The sequence below is a fragment of the Procambarus clarkii genome, chromosome 56 (genome assembly GCF_040958095.1).
Source record: "Procambarus clarkii isolate CNS0578487 chromosome 56, FALCON_Pclarkii_2.0, whole genome shotgun sequence".
Classification (NCBI taxonomy): domain Eukaryota; kingdom Metazoa; phylum Arthropoda; class Malacostraca; order Decapoda; family Cambaridae; genus Procambarus; species Procambarus clarkii.
Genome location: NC_091205.1, coordinates 16059079 through 16079353, shown reverse-complemented (window position 1 = coordinate 16079353; position 20275 = coordinate 16059079). Strand labels below are relative to the sequence as shown.

Below are 20275 nucleotides of genomic sequence, written 5' to 3'. Positions count from 1 at the left end.
TGGGGTATGGGTCCACTATTACATTTATAGGATGGGTATGAGGTCCACTGCCCCCTCACAAAATGGGTATAGGGGTCCACTACCACACACAGGATGGGTATGAGGTCCACTATCACTCATAAAAGAGGTATTGGCTGCAAAATAAATGAACTAAACTAAGCTTACTCTTAGAAATTCCAACTGCGTAAAAAGTTTTTTTACTGAATGTTTTTATTAAGAATCTTAGGTACTACTTAACAGTGTAAGATGCCAACAATAATGATCCATATATACAAAGATTGTATATTTTCCCAGTAGTATAATACAATGTTAGTTCAAGTTTCGTGTATATATTCTAAATTGTACCAGCTAAATATTTGTATTCTTTGTTATTTAATTTAATATTAAATTTGCACAAGTAATAATTAATATTTTAATGATGGAGCTCTTATGAGATGCAGTGATCTCATCTTATGAGGGAATTTTTGCACTTGTGTTTGCATATTTATTGGAAAAAAGTAATTTACATTTTAATCTGTCTAAAATGTCTGCTAAATATATAATTAAAATGTAACATATCTATTTTGTCTTGGTATTGACCTTTGTTCGATTCCTTGGATTATACTTTTCACGTTCTTTTAAAAGTTAATCATTTGTAATTTCGTTCTGTAGGTATATATAAGCATAGGTAGTTGTTACACGAATGATTTAAGAATTGCGTAGTGAGGAAGTTTAATGCTGTGCTTTGTGTTAATGTTTGTGTGTTGTTCGTGAGGAGAGAGGCCAGAGTGCAGGGGTCGGGAGACAAGTGTCGATCATCTGTTTGTGTCATGTCCGCGATGTTCCACCCTCGCTGCGGACGCTGTGTTCATCTCTCCAATGGCAACAAGACGGCTATCCGCAGCAACCCGACTCAAGAGTTCAACCGAGGACTCATATTTAGCCTCGAGCCTATCAAAGATAATGAGGTGTTTGAGGTGACGATCGATAAAAAGGTAAGGCAAAGGTTGAACATTGTGTTCAGGGGGGTTGACAAGCTGTTGTCACAGCCAATATTTGGTGGTGTGGCTGTCTGCCTGCTGTCTGCGGCTGTCTGCCTGCTGCTGTGGCTGTCTGCCTGCTGCTGTGGCTGTCTGCCAGCTGCTGTGACCGTAGTTGACGGCTGTGAGAGTCCCCAGTGCCGTCAGCGGGCTGCTTCAGGAACTTGGGGAACTGGGCACAATATTATCACTAGCGAAGAGAAATTTAACAGTGCCAAACCAGTTTGTTGGTGAGGAAGATAATTAATGTGTCTGGCCTTTGGCACTACAGTGCAAAGACATGAAAAGAGTTTAGAGAATTGGCTAATTTGTTATTGTTTTAATAAATGTTGAGGGATGAGTCTGTTCACTTCCAACTCACTCCTAACCTAATGTAGTATTTCAGTTTGCTCTTACAGATAAGGTTATTTTCTTACCTTAAACCTATCTTTACCTGGAGCATACCTGGAGAGGGTTTCAAGAGTAGTTCTACTTTCCGAGCCTGGCCTGGGGCCAGCCTCGACTTCTTTCGTTAATCTTCATAAGTAACGAGCAGAGTTTACATCTGTCTGAAGCATAAATAATAATTTTAAATCTGTATAGTACTGTTATTGTTTGAAGCAAAATAAATTGGTTGATCAACACTTGATGTAGGCTAAGATGACTATTTTTTGTAGCTTGAGTGTGTGTAGAATTCTCCTCCTCTCGGTCGATCAGTCTGTTTGGTCATCAATTAACATTTTATTTTCCAAGTATTTTTCAAGTGCTTAAACTCATACTAAAATATCCCAGTTATAGATGGATTTAATTTATTTAATATTTTTTTTTTATATTTTTGTCCATTGTTATCATCCAGATCATTGATTCAACAAACATGATTTATTAAAATCATTGACTCATCAAAATCACTTGTACAGCACCCCCTTGTACTCCTACAGCACCCCCCTTGTACTCCTACAGCACCCCCTTGTACTCCTACAGCACCCCCCTTGTACTCCTACAGCACCCCTTTGTACTCCCATAGCACCCCCTTGTACTCCTACAGCACCCCCTTGTACTCCTACAGCACCCCCCTTGTACTCCTACAGCACCCCTTTGTACTCCCATAGCACTCCTTTGTACTCACACAGCACCCCTTTGTACTCACACAGCACCCCTTGTACTCCTACAGCACCCCCTTTTACTCCCATAGTGCCCCTTTGTACTCACACAGCGCCCCCTTGTACTCACACAGCACCCCCTTGTACTCACACAGCACCCCTTGTACTCCTACAGCACCCCTTGTACTCCTACAGCACCCCCTTTTACTCCCATAGCACCACTTTGTACTCACACAGCGCCCCTTTGTACTCACACAGCACCCCCTTGTACTCGCACAGCATCCCCCCTAGTACTCACACAGCATCCCCCCAAGTATTCACACAGCATCCCCCCTCGTACTCACACAGCATCCCCCCTAGTACTCACACAGCACCCCCCCCTAGTACTCACACAGCACCCCCCCTAGTACTCACACAGCACCCCCCCTAGTACTCACACAGCACCCCCCCTAGTACTCACACAGCACCCCCCCTAGTACTCACACAGCACCCCCCCCCTAGTACTCACACAGCACCCCCCCCCCCTAGTACTCACACAGCACCCCCCCCCCCTAGTACTCACACAGCACCCCCCCCCTAGTACTCACACAGCATCCCCCCCTAGTACTCACACAGCATCCCCCTAGTACTCACACAGCATCCCACTAGTACTCACACAGCACCCCCTAGTACTCATAAAGCCTCCCCCCCCTAGTACTCACAGCACCCCCTCCTAGTACTCGCATAGCACCCCCCTCCCCCCTAGTACTCATACAGCACTCATACAATGTACTCATTGCACTTTTTTGTTATGTTCCTGAATGTGTTGGCCTGAACATAACTCTTTTTGAGCAACTACTCGAAACATATCATGTTCCTACCGTTTTTATTTAACACAGGTAAAATATCCTTGACATCTTTAAAACATTATTCATGGAAATTTTTTAACTTGACATTTGTGTAGATAATTATTTGGTATTTGTGGGATTGCAAAGTCTTGTACAGTATGTTGTCAACAGCTGAATACATGGAGTGGCAGTATCGAGATAGGAGTGACAGTATGCAACCCAGATGTTATCGACATTCCAATTACAGCCACAGATCTACGTGGAGGAACATGGGCAAGTATCTTTTGTGTTTGTGTCAAATTTTTGTAATATGTTCATAACTGTTCATAACCTAGTTTGTGTGGTCAAAGGTTTTTCAAGTAAATAGAAATCTCTAGTTACTTCAAACCTGCTGCCGTAATATATAAATATTTATATAATGTTATATATAAATCCTTAATATTCATTCAGATTCAGTTGCTCTAGTTTTCATAAGTGTACAGGTGTTAGATTATTGATTATTGCAAGGACTTTGTACTAAGTGCTTGCAATGTCTTTGCCAGTCATATTGACTTTAGTAGGGCACAAAACTTTTTGTATATGCAGTAGAGACAGTTCAGTACAGTACTGTAATTCAAACTAGAAAGTTTCTCACAATATTTGTTCTATAGCTCAACACAATGTGACAATTTTATTTATGTAGCTTTGGTATTTTCATGTAAATTTCATCTTTTTAACGTACGACAGGTGGTGGTTTCAATAGAAACAAAAACTTTAGTTTTATATATATATAAAATATGCTAAATATTGAGCTAGTTATTGCTAGCGAAGTTGGGAAAAGGTAGCAACCTAACTATTAAAGAGCAAATTATGCTTTGGCACTCATAGAAGATTTTGAATTAGTATTTTGGGTAAAAGTGAATTATTATCAGTTAAGGACAAATATTTATGCAGGCATTTATTCAGATGTTAAACCTTTATCAGTGTGCAAGGTAATTCGACTTTTTTTTATTAACATTTTGAACAATAATCTTTATTAGCAGCTAATACGCCAACCCATTTTATCGCCTAATATCTTGCATGTTTGGGGGTCGACCAATTCATTAAAAATTAGATGCATTAAAATGATAACACCATAATACCATACTTAATTATGTTTTCTGTGCATTGGCCTTTATAAATTAGATGGGCTGCTTGTGTTTGAACATTTCTGGTGAGACAAAACATTGGCGTTGTATGCATGGAGTAGCACGTCGAGAGAATAGGCTGAATATGATACTAATTTTTCAGATTATGTTGGGTCAAGGAGTATTAAGAGATGGTCGTTCTCTACACGAAGCATACGGCTGCGACCTGGATAAGCTGGTGGAGGGAGACAGGGTTGGAGTAATGAGAACATCACAGGTACGAGAATTTTTTATTAATTGTCTGCGATAGATGAATGAGGTTGAGAATATAGAACGATATTTTCGGTACCATTTTCCTATTTTAGATTGGTAGTGTTTTCTTAAAACTGATTATTATTTTTCAGTTAAATTGATGTATGTATTATTGAATTACAAAGCATAAAGAGTAAAAATGTAAAATTGTTCTTTTTATCTTGAATCTGATACAGGTTTTTAACCCATTACTAATACATCTTCCTTAAATATCGTTTCTGATATTAATTGGGATTTTCTTGGCAAAAGTTCATAGTTTGAGAGCATTTCTGTTATGAAATAGACATGCCTCATTGAAAATGGCACTGTGTGGTGTAGTGGTCAACACTCACCCTGCAGGCTGTAAGATCCTGGTTGGCACCCTGACCAAGGTTGGATATGTAGGCACAATCTCTTTTGTGGCACTGCACCCAGCATTAACTGGAGACTTGGATGTAAATCATTTAGTGAGTAGTATTCAAGGAAAAGCAAGTAGAGTAAGGCTTCAAAAACAAACTGTGAGAGAATGAGCTCTTACCCTGCAATCAAGAGTCAGAAGGTGAAATAATTATCAAGAAGAAGTACTAATCCAGTATGACACTATAGCTCTTTGAAGAAATATGTGGATGTGCTTTAGGAAGGATTACTTACAGCACCTAAAATTGAAAAATTTGGCAAATGCAGTTATACCAGAGAAAATCGCAGGCAGCAGTTCGAGTGAAGTCACACACAGATGACCTCTTACAGATGTGTGACAGATTTGCCTTAAACCAGCAAATAGTAGAACTAACTAGGAAAGAAAACACCTTAGATCTTAATTTTTACGAACAATGATATGCTGATTAAGGACATAAGGGTTACAAATACATGTTACTCAGATAACCTAATTGAAGTTCAGACATGCATGGGCAATAGACCTTAGTCTTAAATCTAAGGGGAGAAGAATTCAGCAAATTCAATTTTAATAACAAACAGATAAACTGGGAACAAATAAACCAAACCCTCACAGAAATATGCTGGGAAAGATATCTAGACAATTCAAACTTAAACCAATGCCTTGAGAAAATAGGCACAGTAGCATTAGAAATATGTGCAAATCACATAACATTAAGGAAAGATACAAACTGGAACAAGAACAGTGTTCTCTACAAATATTAAAAACAAATTGCAAAAATCTTAAATGCCCCACTCTATCCCAAGAATGACAAAGAAGACTATGTAAAGAAATAGAAAAGATTGAGCTAAAGTTGCAACGATCTTGAAATCCAGGAGAGGCAGAAAGAGCAAAAGACCATAAGCAAAATAGAAAGGAATCCAAGAAACTTTTTCTTCTATGCAAAGTCTAGAACAAAAACTACATCCTTCATTGGCCCTTGGGAAAAGGTGATGGAACCTTCACATATGACAGCAAATAAATAAGTAAAATACTGAGGTTACAGTATGAATCTGTTTTCAGTGAACCCCTGAACACATTTCAGATCCAAACAAATTTTTATGAATGTGACACTACCATCAAACCATATATCAGATGTCACCCTAATCCCACTCAACTTTGAAGTAGCCATAGACAGGATGCCATTGCACTCTGCACCAGGCCCTGACTCCTAGCATTCTATATTCATCAAGAATTGCAAAAACCACTGTCACAAGCCCTAACCATTTTTTTTTTTTACACAGAGTCTAGATACTAGTGTTATCCCTAATATACGGTACTTAAAATAGCAGAGATCATGTCAATTCACAAAGGGCGGATAGTGAAGGTGATGCAAAAAAATTATAGACCAATAGCTCTAACATCATAAAAATCTGTGAAAAAATTATAAAAAGTAAGATCACAAAACACATGGAATCACAGTGTCTTCTAAACCCTGGGCAAAATGGGTTCAGAACGGGGCACTCCTGACTCTGACTGCTAGACCACTGTGACATGGCCTTAGGTGCAATGGAAGACAAACAAAATGCTGATGTAATATACACAGATTTCACAACAGTTTTTGACATGGTGGTGTTGCATTCAAAATGCATCAAGCCTGGTCCCAGGTCGGGCTTGGAGAGTAGAAGAACTCCCAAAACCCTTTCTAGGTATGCGCATGAAAGGAATTACTGGCAAAGTAGGAAGATGGATCTTTTACTTCCTAACAAATAGAACCAAGGTGTAATAGTCACCACTGGAACATTATCTAACACAGTGCACAGTTACAAACCCAATAAGATCTCAACTTAGATTCAACAGAGCAGTAGTTGTTGTTAAACACATGGGACAAAATCTTAATGAAGCGACGAGTCATAAATACTCATACTCCGCCCAAGTAAAACAGAAACAAGTAACACTTAGTGGGCCAGCCAGAGGCTTAGGACCTACACAGGAATATCCCTAAAAAAAAAAAAAAAAGAATCATCCACCATGAAAAGCTCTGTCCTCAAGGTACCAGGCTTGCTCCAGTACTCTTCTTCATCCTCACATCAGACATAAACAAGGATACAAACTATAGTACTTTATCATCCTTTGCAGATACAGTAACTCTAGAATTTTCATGAGTAGACAATATAAAGGGCAAAGCAAACCTCCAATCTAATGTTAATCAAGTTTTTCAATGGGCCACAAAAAATCAGAAAATAACATGATGTTTAATGAGGATAAGTTCTAATTGCTGCACTGTGGAAAAAGTGAAGATATCAAAGCAGAAAACATATTATTTCTTGGTTATCAGCATAAACAACTTGCAATCCCAGTGGTGTAGTGGTAAGACACTCGCCCGGTGTTTTGCGAGCTCTTTGGCCTGGGTTCATATCCTGGCAGGGGAGGATTTACTGGGCGCAAATCCTTAACTGTAGCCTCTGTTTTCCCAACAGTAAAATGGGTACCTGGTTGTTAAACAATTTAGCGAGTCGTATTCCAGAGAATATTAGGATTAAGGACTTACCTGAAATGCTATGTATGTTAGCATTTGTATCTTGTTAGTAGTTATGTATCTTGTTATTGTACAAGAATGTAAGAACTCTTGTATATATAAATAAATAACAAATATATTTAAAATACTGACAAACCATATTATTGAAAGAAAAAGCAATGTAAATGATAAAGGAGTTCAATAATCATATTAGAGGACCTTACTTTTAAAGAACACAACAAAGTTGCTGTCACAACTGCAAGAAAAATGATAGGTTGGATAACAAGAACCTTCCAAACAAGAGATGCCATACTAATGAAGTCACTTTCCAAGACATTATTGCTCTCTAGAATGGAATATTTTTGCACACTAACAGCCCCATTCTAAGCGGGAGAAATTGCTAACCTGGGGTGTGTGTAAAGATCTTGTACTGCTAGAATCCACTCAGTAAAACCTTAAATTATCAGGGCTGTCTACAAATTTTAAATCTGTATTCCCTAGAGCCCTTGCAGGAGAGATACATAATAATTTTCACTTGGAAAATGTTAGGAGGATTGGTTCCAAATCTGCACACTACACATAAATAATACCACATAAGATCAGAAGGCTTGGGAGGATGTGCAAAATAACCCCACTGAAAAGCAAAGGTGCAAAATAACCCCACTGAAAAGCAAAGGTGCAATAGGCACACAGAGAGAGAACTTGATCAACATCAAAGGCCCAAAACCTTCCAACGTTCTTCCCCTACACATACGAGGCATAACTGGCCGACCTCTCCTAATGCTCAAAAGAAAACTGGACAAGCCCCTTCAAAGGATATCTGATCAACCATGTTGTGACTTGTACATCGAGCTGTTAGCATCTGCATTAAACAGCCTTGTTGATCACACCAGGAACCAAGAGACCTGGTCAGACCATGCTACAAGCATGTTGATCCTTGGAATCAATAGGTAGGGTGCCTTGGACTATTGGAAATTAAAAACTGACCTTGCAAGAAACTAGCCTAGGAGACTTCTGCTTTTGTTCCTTTCCTTCGGAATTGACAAGCAAATAATAATACTAATAATGTGTGCTCTGAGACTGGTAATTGGTTTTATATTTGTTGTTTTGTTTCAGTGTACTTCAATTAGTTCAATGCCACTTCTAAGTGAATGCAGTGTTTAAGGCTCATAGTAGTGTTTCTTTGTATCTGCACTTACTGTATATTAGGTTTGATCTTTTTCCACTATATGTCCTCTAAATTTGGACATAATTTTGAAAACATGTTTGACTTTAGCCTGTATTAAGATAGGTGACCAGTCCAGTCTTATAAATTTTCACTTTGTTGCTGTCTATTTGTGATAAGTTTTTGAATTTGTCCTTGTTTTTAGCACCTTCAGTTACATAATCATCTAATCAGTAAAATTTCCATTAGATATATTCAACTGGTGATTTCCCTTATTTCACTTTGTATGGTTTTCATGCATTAATTCTACATTTAACTCTCGCTTCTTTTCACCTTACCAGTCCTCTTGCCTTATATTGACTCTCACTCTTCCTTGTCATGGCTTAATTAGGGTCCAGGACAGACTGAAACGCTGTCACTCATATATTTTTTACCTGTGTATGATGGGTTATTTATTTATATGTACCTGGAGAGCATGTTAAGAGTTATATATTCCCAAATTTGATTTGGGGAATCAATCCTGATTTAACAGTGTTGTACTGTACTATTCTTTCCTTCTGCCCCTTTATTAATTTAACCTGTTATAATTTTCAACTTTTTTTATTATTCAATAATGATACTCACATTATTGTAGAGCTTATCTACATTACATTTGTCTTCATAGTTCAGTTGTGGTTCTCCTGCATGTCGCTGAATTTACACTTTATCATCCAGTTCTCTTGTGCCTGATCTTAATTTCATCTCTTAATGGGTGGAATACAACATTGTCAGATTTAGTTATGAAAAAAAAATTGCCTGTTAAATTAAAGCAAACTCATTCTGAATACTAGCCTTATTTGAAAATCCAAATCCTAATCAATATCCTAATCCAGTATTTTGTGGACCATTTGAAAATTGCAGGGGATGATTGCAGACCACTGAATAATAGATCAAAATCGTAAAAAACGCTAAAACTATGCATACAATTTGTGGTCCAAATATATTAATTTCTTGAAGGTATAAATTCCAGTATCTGAACTGAGAGATTAATTAATATAGCTCCATCTCGACTGTTCTTTTTCACTCCCAGTATTATTCTGTTATATTTTAATACCCCATTCCACTCGTCATTCTTGCTTTCTTTGAGCTTTCTCTCACATCATGTTAGCATATCAGACATTGCAATCTTAAAATCTTTCGTTACTTCTAACCATTTATGTTCAAATCCCTCGGTGAGTAAATGTTATTTTTATTTGATAAAATAGCATTACAGTTTGTTTTATTGATATCAATTATATGCTAGATATTAAATTCTAGGGTGACCTGAAGTTTTTCGTCAATGGAGAATGCCAAGGTGTAGCAGCGGCTAATCTACCACAGATGTTGTATGCCGTGGTTGATATGTACGGAAAGTGTGCACAAGTTACTGTTACTGCACCGTCCACGCCAGATTCTAGTAAGTGTGAGATATTGATCATTTTGGATATATTTATCTACATTTTGTGGAATGAAACTAGTGTGTTCAATGTATTTGTAATATTATTTGAAGACCTTGTTAAGAATGTGGACATAGAAAATAGGTAACTAAAACTGATGAAAATGAACTTCCTAATTTCTATTTTGCAGACACATTAGATGAAGACTCCACGAGTGAGATGTCATCCATGCGGGACTCCAACATCTTGGACTCCCAGCATGACCCAATCCCCTCTGGCCTCACCAGCATCAATAATCACACCTCTGCAAACTTACATGCTGCTCTTGCTAATGGTGTAACTGCAGCCAACCTCACCCCAGGTGCCAGTCATGCTACCTGTAGTGCGCTCAATAATCATGTTGCTAATATTAGCATTGCCAACAGCCTTATGTCTAACAGTGATAGTAACGTTCTACACGACGAGAGGGATGGTAGAGAGAGCAGCTGTGAGGCATCCCATAATCCTTCACCACGAGCTTCGGATGCTGCCACTCCTCGCCCTCTTGTCACAAATTGTGTGCCAGCAGCACAGACTGTCACAATAAATAACTGTAACAATGACATTGGCAATACCCCATCTGGTTACACTTGTGGTGGTGCTGTGGGTGGTAATGGTGGGAACAATAATAATGGTAGTGGTAATAATAATGGTGGGGGAAACAACAACAATAATAATAATAACAACAACAGTGGAACAAATGGTGCCAATACAGGTGGCAATCAAGCTGGAAACAGCAATCCTGGCACTTCGGATAATATGACGAACTATTCATCAGCAAGTGACAGACTACGGTTTCATGAAAAAAGTGGAACTCTTGTTAAATTGTCAAACAGCGCTAGAACAGCTGAACGAAGAAGACCTTTGGATGAATTCAATAATGGAGTGGTCATGAGTTGTAGAGCACTTAGGGAAAATGAACTCTTTGAGGTAAATATATATACCCAGTACTGTATACATTATAATAGTTTTTTACTTTGTTTTCTGTGATGCTGATGAATGTTTTGTGAAGAGTTAATGTAGCAACTAGTTTTCAAGATGAATTTATTGATGAAATGTCATATTCAAATTGTTTACGTGTACAGAGATGTCTCGCATAAGTCGAATTCAGTTCAATGGAGGATTTAATGCAATGTATTCTTTTTATAATTACTTGCGTGCTTTATGTAATGGAAGTACAGTATTATGAACTGGTTGTACCTTGATTATATGGATTAATGAAAATTTCCCAAAAATTGTATACAATATTTGCAGTGCCAATAGCTTAAATTTATATATATATATATATATATATATATATATATATATATATATATATATATATATATATATATATATATATATATATATATATATCTATATATATATATCTATATATATATATCTATATATATATATATATATATCTATATATATATATCTATATATATATATATATATATATATATATATATATATATATATATATATATATATATATATATATATATATATATATATATATATATATGTTAACAATGTACTTACTCTATGATTTTGATGTCAAAATATGAGCATTTTTGGTAATTTTTGCTTATAAAAAGATTATGGCATAAAAGTGGAAAACACAACACACATCTCACTCCAAAATAATGCCCCATAGCCAAATGATCCGTTGGACTGAGACATCACTGTATTATGTAATTTCTGTCTGTTAACTTGTGTGTTTGCACATACCGTGTCCAATTGTTGTGTTCAAACCAGGTGATCTGTGTTTAATCCTGGGCCCTAGTCCAATTAATAGCACTAACAATTTTGAATCCTGTATCTTTGAAGCAGTCTCAAGTACAGTAGTTTATTTTACTAAATTTTAAATATTATATATTTGATGAATGTCGGTGACAATGATTTGTAGTTTAACAACAGCTCATTCTTTGTACGCCAAAACACTATTTTGTCATAAATTTCCATGCTTAATCTTTCAACAGCGCAATACATACATATACGGTTTGACATAAAATAATTTAACATAAGTTTTTAAAACTGGCACAAACACTTTCCAATTTTTTTTACATAATCAAATAGGCAAATGCTCCAACATTGTCTAAATGTTCACAGCATAACTTGAAAAATAAGAGAATCAAAATTAATTTTAAAATTTAATATTTAAAACTTCAGATCTTCAATTCAGAATAAAAAATATGAACTATCACCAATTGTTCATTTAATGTTGTTATTCTCTCAGAATAGCACATGATCTTCATTTTCATCAAATTAGAACATAGGTTTTCAGTATAGTTTACTGTGAAAAAAATCGTCAATAGGGCATTTGAAATATGCGGCAAATTTAGACCCCAAAAAATTATAACTCCGAATGTATAAAGTTTATGAAAAATCCATTCTGAAGGGATTGTAGAACAGACAGCTGAGCTGTAAACATTATCTGCATTGCTGTAAACATCCGATGCTCGAAAGGCGGGATCCAAGAGTCAATGCTCGATACTGCAGACACAAATAGGCGAGTACAAATAGGTGAGTACACAATATATCACAATAGTGAGAATCGGTCAAAAACTGGAATTTAGAAGTCGCTCAAATATGAAACTCTAGTTTCAGAGATAATTGAAGTTGAAGTTATCAACAATGAATAAAGGTACAGTGTAGTTTTAATTCGTTAATTGTATGTTTTAATAAACATTGTTTGGCATTCGTACTCAAATATGTGAAAGTTGTAGGTCAATGTATTGAAATGAAGTCGAGAAAAAATAACCCCCAAAAAACACAAAATATAGGGATAATTATAATATAATGATTTATGGGATATATTTAGGGTATACTTTATATATGTGAAAAAGCCCTAATATGGTCCCTGATCATCAAAACAAACTAAAGTGACGAAGAAAATAGTTTGAAAGCAGAGAAAAAATCGGCCCGAAAAAATTAAAAGTTCCAAGTTTTGCAATTTGTGACCGACTTGTTTGTTGACCAATTTCATTCTATCTTCACATAGGGAAATATATGCATTCTCCAGGAAGTAAAGGTTACAACAAAGTCAAATAATAAACAAAGGAGAAAAAAACAACTAAAATCTTAAAAAAAAAAAAAAAAAAAAAAAAAAAAAAAAAAAAAAAAAAAAAAAAAAATTGGGACATTGATGAAAGTAACATATATTAACATTGGGCAATGTATTTATATGATAAATAACAAAATAGAGCATAATAACATAGTTAATCATTAATCATTATTATTTGTTTATTATGCATTACTCAGCAATGCTATAAAGACGCCAAGTGCATATCCACTTTGTGGACACTTCTTACTACTATTCTTCTTTGAGCGTCGGACAGGTGCTTGCATCTCTCTATTACTGCATTATCCTTCAGTTCCAGCTATTAGCTGTTCTCCTTATCAACAAAACATTATTATTTTTTTTAAATTCGTGCAAAATCAATTTCTGAAAATATTTTTATGAAAGTTTCACGACACTGAAGCCAATAAGTTGGAGATTTGTTTAACATTTTTTAATTTTTTTTACATAAGTCAAATATTTTTCGCTACCAGGCCCCCAATATGCCCAGTAATATGCGCGGTATAAGGGTTAAGTTTTAGGAAAAACAAAATGTTTTCTCCATGTGTAGTGTGCTCATACACGCCCAGGAAGGTGGGGATGGTATCCACATACCCCACCACCCACTTTACAGCCTTATATTTTTGTTACATTATATTGAAAATTGCAATCTGATCTTTGATAAATATCCTTTTAGTTCAATGAAGTTAATAAGTTTTGGTGTGATTATGTCTGGTGGTTGTTATATTGAGGTCTTCAACAGGGAAGGCACTGGTATCTGGAACACACAAGATTTTCCAAGGATGACAGCCAATTCCTAGAACTAATCACTAGGTGAAGGAGTTAAAAGACCTCTCTTTACGAGTGTAAATAACGTGAGAGTAAAGCAAGTTTCATTAGACATGTGGAGCACCTCTCTAGGCACTTATGATGGGCAGTACAGTGTAAGGGCTTAGGCCTTGTGTCTTTTGCTCCTTTCTTTATCATGGGTACCGTGTTTGCGGTATCCATAGCCAAATTTGGCATGATTCTGTTGCAGTATGGTGCAGTGTGGGGTCTGCACATCATTTGTTAAGCAGGTGTCAGGCATAACTGAGTAGCTAAAATATGATGGACAAGTGCATGGAAAACCTTGGCTAGTGGGTCCTTAATAAACCTAAAAGGCTTCATTTTTACACAGCCTCTCCACTTCTCTTCTAACACTAGTGTAGTCCTTTATGTTCCTCCTTACCTATATATCCTGGTATTGTGCTGTTTGCACTTTTTCCACATTGCTTTTTTTCTGTTGGAATTCTTGCATTGTCTTTTGAACTGAGAGTTAATATTGGTTTTAGTCTCCCTTATTTCCTAGTGGTATGTACTTTTCTCTGGCCTGCATGTATTTTTATGAGTATTGTACTTGTAAAACATGATAAGGCTTAAGAATACAGGAAACTAAAAGTCCTATTGGCACATAAGAGACAGCTCATACTTACATCTATCCAAACTCACTCATATATTTGTCCAACCTGTGCTTGAAACAATCAAAGCAGAGCTTGTCCCCACCTCTAGTTTAGTCTCCTACTAGACTTCCTGGTAGAAATTTCTCATCCTCCTGTTGGTATGTATCATCTGAACTGGTTATAGATCCTGCTCTCCTCAAGCTTGATTATGTAGTCAAACGTAGTCAAATACCTTTAACAAGTGTTCACTGGCTAAAGGTAGATTCTCGTATATTATCCCTTCACTATTCTAATCACTTGGGGAGAACAGAATCTAAGTTCTAATATTTATTCAGAATCTAAGTTCTAATATTTATTTTCTTCCCCTTGGCTATTATATACTGTTTTAGGAAGTATCAGTCTAGTGTCATTTACCTTATATAGTCACTAATATTATCCAGAATTGGTCCCCATTGTGGGGACGTTTAATCTAATAAATGTGTGATAAATTCAAGTACAGCACTAGGAGCTTGGTTCTTAATCCCCCTTAAACCAGTGCTTACAACATCCCCCCCCCCCCCCCTCCTTCTGTTGTTCTTGTGATGTGAAAAGTGTTCTTGACTATTTGGATGCTTCACAGTGGTCTAAACTACTAGAAAGCCTCGTGGGTTTGACTGTGCAGGGATGCGTGGCAGGGGGTTTTGACTGCAGAGATGCCTGGCAGGGGAATATGGAAAAGTCTAGTTATTGAAAAATAAAAATAAATTGGATTCCAATATACAGTACCAGGTCCTGTACAGGTGATCCCATACACTACACTTTGAGAAAGCATATTTAGTGGTAGGTGGGTAATTACTTTTATACCAAGTTTCAAAATGTGAGTGACAAGATGGTTTGTCTATTTAGGGCAGATTACATATTAATTTTGATTATCCAGACTGTCTCCATTGTGTTTATGAACTTTTTGGATTTCATTTGTTTATCATTGCACATCCCAAGCAGGCACTTCTATATTTGCAACTGGAAAATAGAGGAACCTGTAATTATTGATGCAAAAGTAGGTATTTTATTATCAAAGTGAAATAAGGTGGACTTCTGAAGGTGTCCGAAACTTAACCTTACCACTTTGATTAGTGTGTTTTTTAATGTCACGACTTATACACGAACGAAAGCTTTTACAAATTGAGAACTGCTTGTATTCACTAATCAGACATTATTTAAGTGAAGATTCTGTTATGTTGTATTCTGAGCTCTAAAAGAAAATTGGGATTAACAAGAGTGTGACAATAATGATACAGCTGAGTTTTTGGAACGGAATGGAGGCAGCAGCCAAATTATTGAATTTGTGCAGAACATTCTCATACATCATCATGAAATTTGTAATTAGGATTACCTCTTCAGATTCGCATTGATCGGCTGGTGGACAAGTGGTCTGGCAGTATAGAAGTTGGAATAACTACACACAATCCAGGATTGCTAGATTTTCCTGCTACCATGACTAACATGCGCTCAGGCACCACCATGATGAGTGGAACAGGAATACTCACGAATGGTAAAGGAACTCACCGAGAGTATGGTGAATTCAATCTTGATGAGCTGAAGGTGAGAGATGGTTGATGGTTGAAATGATTTCATTGGGTAAATTTTTATGTATTTTTCTATAAGATAATTGGATTTCATTAAGAAACATAATTGATTAATTTTGGACATAGGGTGTACTAATACGATTACACACCAGTTTATTGTGAGTAGACACCCTGAAGGTTGGTGAAAGTTTGTTATATGAATATAAATGTAGGATGAGGTGGGATGATGAAGATAATGGGCAGATATGGTGAGTGAATGTGCTGAAATGTGGTATGTACGTAAAATTTGCTGAATTAGTAGAACAAGGCTGAGTAGTGTAGCAGCAGCTTGTTAGGAGGGAATATGTGAGCTGACAGTTTGCCTATAATATAACAACTTGCAAAGAGTACTTACTTTGTACCAAGTCTGTGAATGTATAAGATAGGAGAAATGATGGTCACAATGAATATTTTATTTATGCTATATTGTGCATTTCCAGGAGGGAGATCGAATAGGAATGATGATTAAAACTGGTGGAGAACTTCACTACTACATCAATGGGCTGGATCAGGGTATTGCTGCAACCATGGTTCCCTCGCCTGTTTGGTCTGTTGTCGACTTGTACGGCATGACAGTTAAGGTAAAGTTTTGACCTTCACTGCCATTTTGGCAGTGTGATCCATTTTAGTTATATTTAACCCTTTCATGAAGACTCATTTGTATCTCATAGCAGGTAGATGAGTTGGCTCTAGGATTTATAGTTTTAAGCAAGAGTGTATTTTTAAGAAAATCTCACTACTCTTGCAGATTCTACTGATTAATTATATCTCGCCGTACAGTTGGCTTTATTCTCGACTCATAATCAGGGATTCCAGTTTTGAGTTCTGGGTGGGGCAAATTGAGTGACTTGAACCCGCGTTCTGGTGATTCCCAGACACTGGCCTTAACTCAGTTGGATTCTGGTTCACGGCCTCCAGAACACCCCAGTGAATTCAGTAGAGTTCCGGGTTGGTCAACGTTTTTACCATTGTGGTTGAGAGGTTTGAATTAATGTAAATTTATGAATTGAATAAGTGTAAATTTATTAACCTAAGCATGGTTGCTTTAGTTAATAAATTAGCTTAAAAATATTCTGCAAATATTTTTGTTTTTCAGACAAAGTATTTAAGGGTGTATGACAGAGCTAAAAGACGAAACTTGAGAAAGGATAAATTCATTACTATGGCGGTCTGTGTTTTGTTACTCTAAAATTAATTGTCATTAAGTTTTGATTTATTTAAAAAGTGCATATTATTGGAAGATTTTAAGTTAAGTGCTTGTTTATCAACAGTGAACTTTTTATTGGGTTACCTGGTGCAGAAAGTGTACAGCCAGTGTGCACTCTCTGTGCTCAGTTGGGTATTATGCTGCTCATGAACACCCAGTGTGTGCACACTCTGTACTCAGTTGGGTGTTATGCTGTTCATGAACAACCAGTGTGCTCTCTCTGCTCAGTTGGGTGTTATGCCGCTCATGAACACCCAGTGTGCTCTCTCTCTCTCTCTCTCTGCTCAGTTGGGTGTTATGCTGCTCATGTTGTCACTTTGAATATTTGACTTCATTTTGAATATGAGCCATTTTAATTTGTTTTCCTATCATCTGAATGTTTCTTCAAAGTCCAAGCATAAATCTTTTCTTTAATTGTCACTCTCTTCATGATAAAGTTGAGAAATGATCATGGGATGAGGCAAATGGAGTCATTTGTGGAGCTTTGTAGAAACCTTCTTCTTGTGCTATCCAAGTTTGTTGTTTTGAAATCAAACAATATTATTATACAGTTCACTATATGTATTACTTCCTTTATTATTTGCCAAGAGGTTACAACTTTGCTTCAGTATAAGTGTGTGTACAGTACTGTATTAAATTTCTTTGTTATTAATGTGAAATTATTCAGTTGTAGCACAATGATAATTGTACAATACTGTACCTACAGCACATGTACTCTATTTTGCAATGGTAGTTATCTTCACTGAATAACATTGCTGTTCTAGGTGACAATAGTAGACCGTGATGAAAGGGAAGAACAGAACCTAATAACCCGTCGAAACACCCAGATGTGTGACATACAACCCCCACTCTCAGACACGGGCAAGTATTTCTCTATATGTTGTTATATTTCTGTTTACGATCTCCAGTCAATCCTCAAAAATTATTGTGCATTTGTACAAAATGTTGGCTGTTGTATATATACTGTATAATAGTCTACATTTTGTTGCACTGTGTTGAAAATTTGCAAGATAAAAAAAAGAGGAAACTTTTTATTAAGAAAGATGAAAGTACTGTAATTGCCTAAAGCAAATATTAGTGGAATTGTCTTTGAAGGAAATTCCAGCATATTGTTTTTGTTCTCCCTCTTATGTACAAAATTAAACAAGTATGTTTTCATATTTGTATTTAAATTTCTAAAGTGGTTTTGCCTTAAACTTAATACATTATTTCATCTTACCTTAAAAATTACATGTTTTGTATATTAAATCATGATAGTTGTCTTGTAACAAATTGGCTTCATCTATACACACAGTCCCACCCGATGAAGATGGGAACGACACCCTGCTTTTTCATCCTAACTGTGGCACATATGCCCAGGTCATTAACAATGGCCGAACAGCTCATCGGCCAAAGTAAGTTGAAGTTTCATGATCTCTGGAGTTGAATTTGTTCAAAGCAGCAAAGAACCCTACGTTTACTGCCAGTCTGTCTGCTTTTAACTTTTGTGTGTGTCTTAACAAATTTTTAGAAAGATAGATTTTATTCATTCTATTTGTTCCTTTATACTGTACCGTAGTAAGCTGTCTATAATACTGTGTACATATGCAGCACAACTTAAAAATTTTTGTACTTATTGGTTTTAGACCCATTCCAAAATTTACACCTTTGTACAATGGACACCCGCTTAAGTGGAAATCAATGCACCAGTAAGCCAGATGCAATAGGAGTCCATTCCAGTAGTTACGATAGCTATTTTGACCAGACCACACACTTGAAGTTTGAAGGGACGACGACGTTTCGGTCCGTCCTGGACAGGAGAATGGTCCAGGACGGACCGAAACGTCATCGTCCCTTCAAACTTCTAGTGTGTGGTCTGGTCAACATACTTCAGCCACGTTATTGTGACTCATCGCCTGCATACGATAGTTATATTTGATTGCAACATCAAATATCAAACGTATCTTGGGTGAAGTGGACTTGTACAGGACTGTACATTTACTGGACTACAACTGTGTAGGCAAATGTAACAACGAACAAAATGTTTAAAAACATTCGGTCTCAAGTGATTTTGGTCTTAGAATGTGTGTTCTATTATTTGCATTAGTAAAAACATAATTATATTTGGTAGATGTGGCAAAAAATAGTCAAATTTTGGATGCATTGAAGGGCCAGAAAGGCCACAGTATGAATTTTGTCCATTCACTTGGAGTACAGTGTGTGCTTTGTATTAATGTAATATTATTTTTTGTAACAAAAAGTTTCATACCAAAAAGGATATAAACAAGAATTTTTTTAATGAAAAATAAAAATAAACGTAATAAACTAGAGATATGCAATACTGATACCAATATTTTGACTGATGCCACTTTATTATACGATACTGGCACTACTTTGATATTACTAAAATAATGATACTCCATACTGATACTCCCTACTAACAGAGTACTAAATATTTTTGTAGACATTAAAGCATAAGACATAATGGTTCTTGAGGGAGCCGGTCGGCCGAGCGGACAGCACGCTGGACTTGTGATCCTGTGGTCCCGGGTTCGATCCCGGGCGCCGGCGAGAAACAATGGGCAGAGTTTCTTTCACCCTATGCCCCTGTTACCTAGCAGTAAAATAGGTACCTGGGTGTTAGTCAGCTGTCATGGGCTGCTTCCTGGGGGTGGAGGCCTGGTCGAGGACCGGGTCGCGGGGACACTAAAGCCCCGAAATCATCTCAAGATAACCTGAAGATTGTAATATGAAGTGTAAACAATGACATAGTAAATAAGTTGCACTCAATTACTGCATAATAATCATAACACCTATACCTGCTGAGCAGTCCACTAAATGAAATTGTGTTAAATGGACTCGCCAGCAGTGATTACTGATTAGTAGCACATGCAGTCCATAGACATTTTGCATAACTAATTGATCTTGAAGTAGCTTGGGGCATGCTGCCTTACATTCTCAACATGTTGAGTTTGAAAGTTTTTAATAGTTTTAATAGTACAAGACTGGTAGTAGCAGGAGTGTATAGGATTAGGGGTTATCTTGAGGATATCTTGAGATGATTTCGGGGCTTTAGTGTCCCCGCGGCCCGGTCCTCGACCAGGCCTCCACCCCCAGGAAGCAGCCCGTGACAGCTGACTAACACCCAGCACCCAGGTACCTATT

General features: G+C 36.8%; 1 protein-coding gene across 1 annotated transcript in view; it reads left to right on the top strand.

Annotated features, from left to right (window-relative positions):
* Nucleotides 1–775: 775 nt before the first annotated feature.
* Nucleotides 776–20275, top strand: part of Neurl4 (neuralized E3 ubiquitin protein ligase 4) — a 52007-nt gene continuing 32507 nt past the window's right edge. Inside the window, exons 1-9 of the mRNA XM_045762678.2 lie at nucleotides 776–974; nucleotides 3097–3198; nucleotides 4195–4308; nucleotides 9675–9813; nucleotides 9984–10762; nucleotides 15701–15901; nucleotides 16365–16505; nucleotides 17896–17992; nucleotides 18426–18525. Coding sequence (XP_045618634.1) covers nucleotides 810–974; nucleotides 3097–3198; nucleotides 4195–4308; nucleotides 9675–9813; nucleotides 9984–10762; nucleotides 15701–15901; nucleotides 16365–16505; nucleotides 17896–17992; nucleotides 18426–18525 — 1838 coding nt within the window. The 5' untranslated portion in view covers nucleotides 776–809. The remainder of the gene's footprint in view (nucleotides 975–3096; nucleotides 3199–4194; nucleotides 4309–9674; nucleotides 9814–9983; nucleotides 10763–15700; nucleotides 15902–16364; nucleotides 16506–17895; nucleotides 17993–18425; nucleotides 18526–20275) is intronic.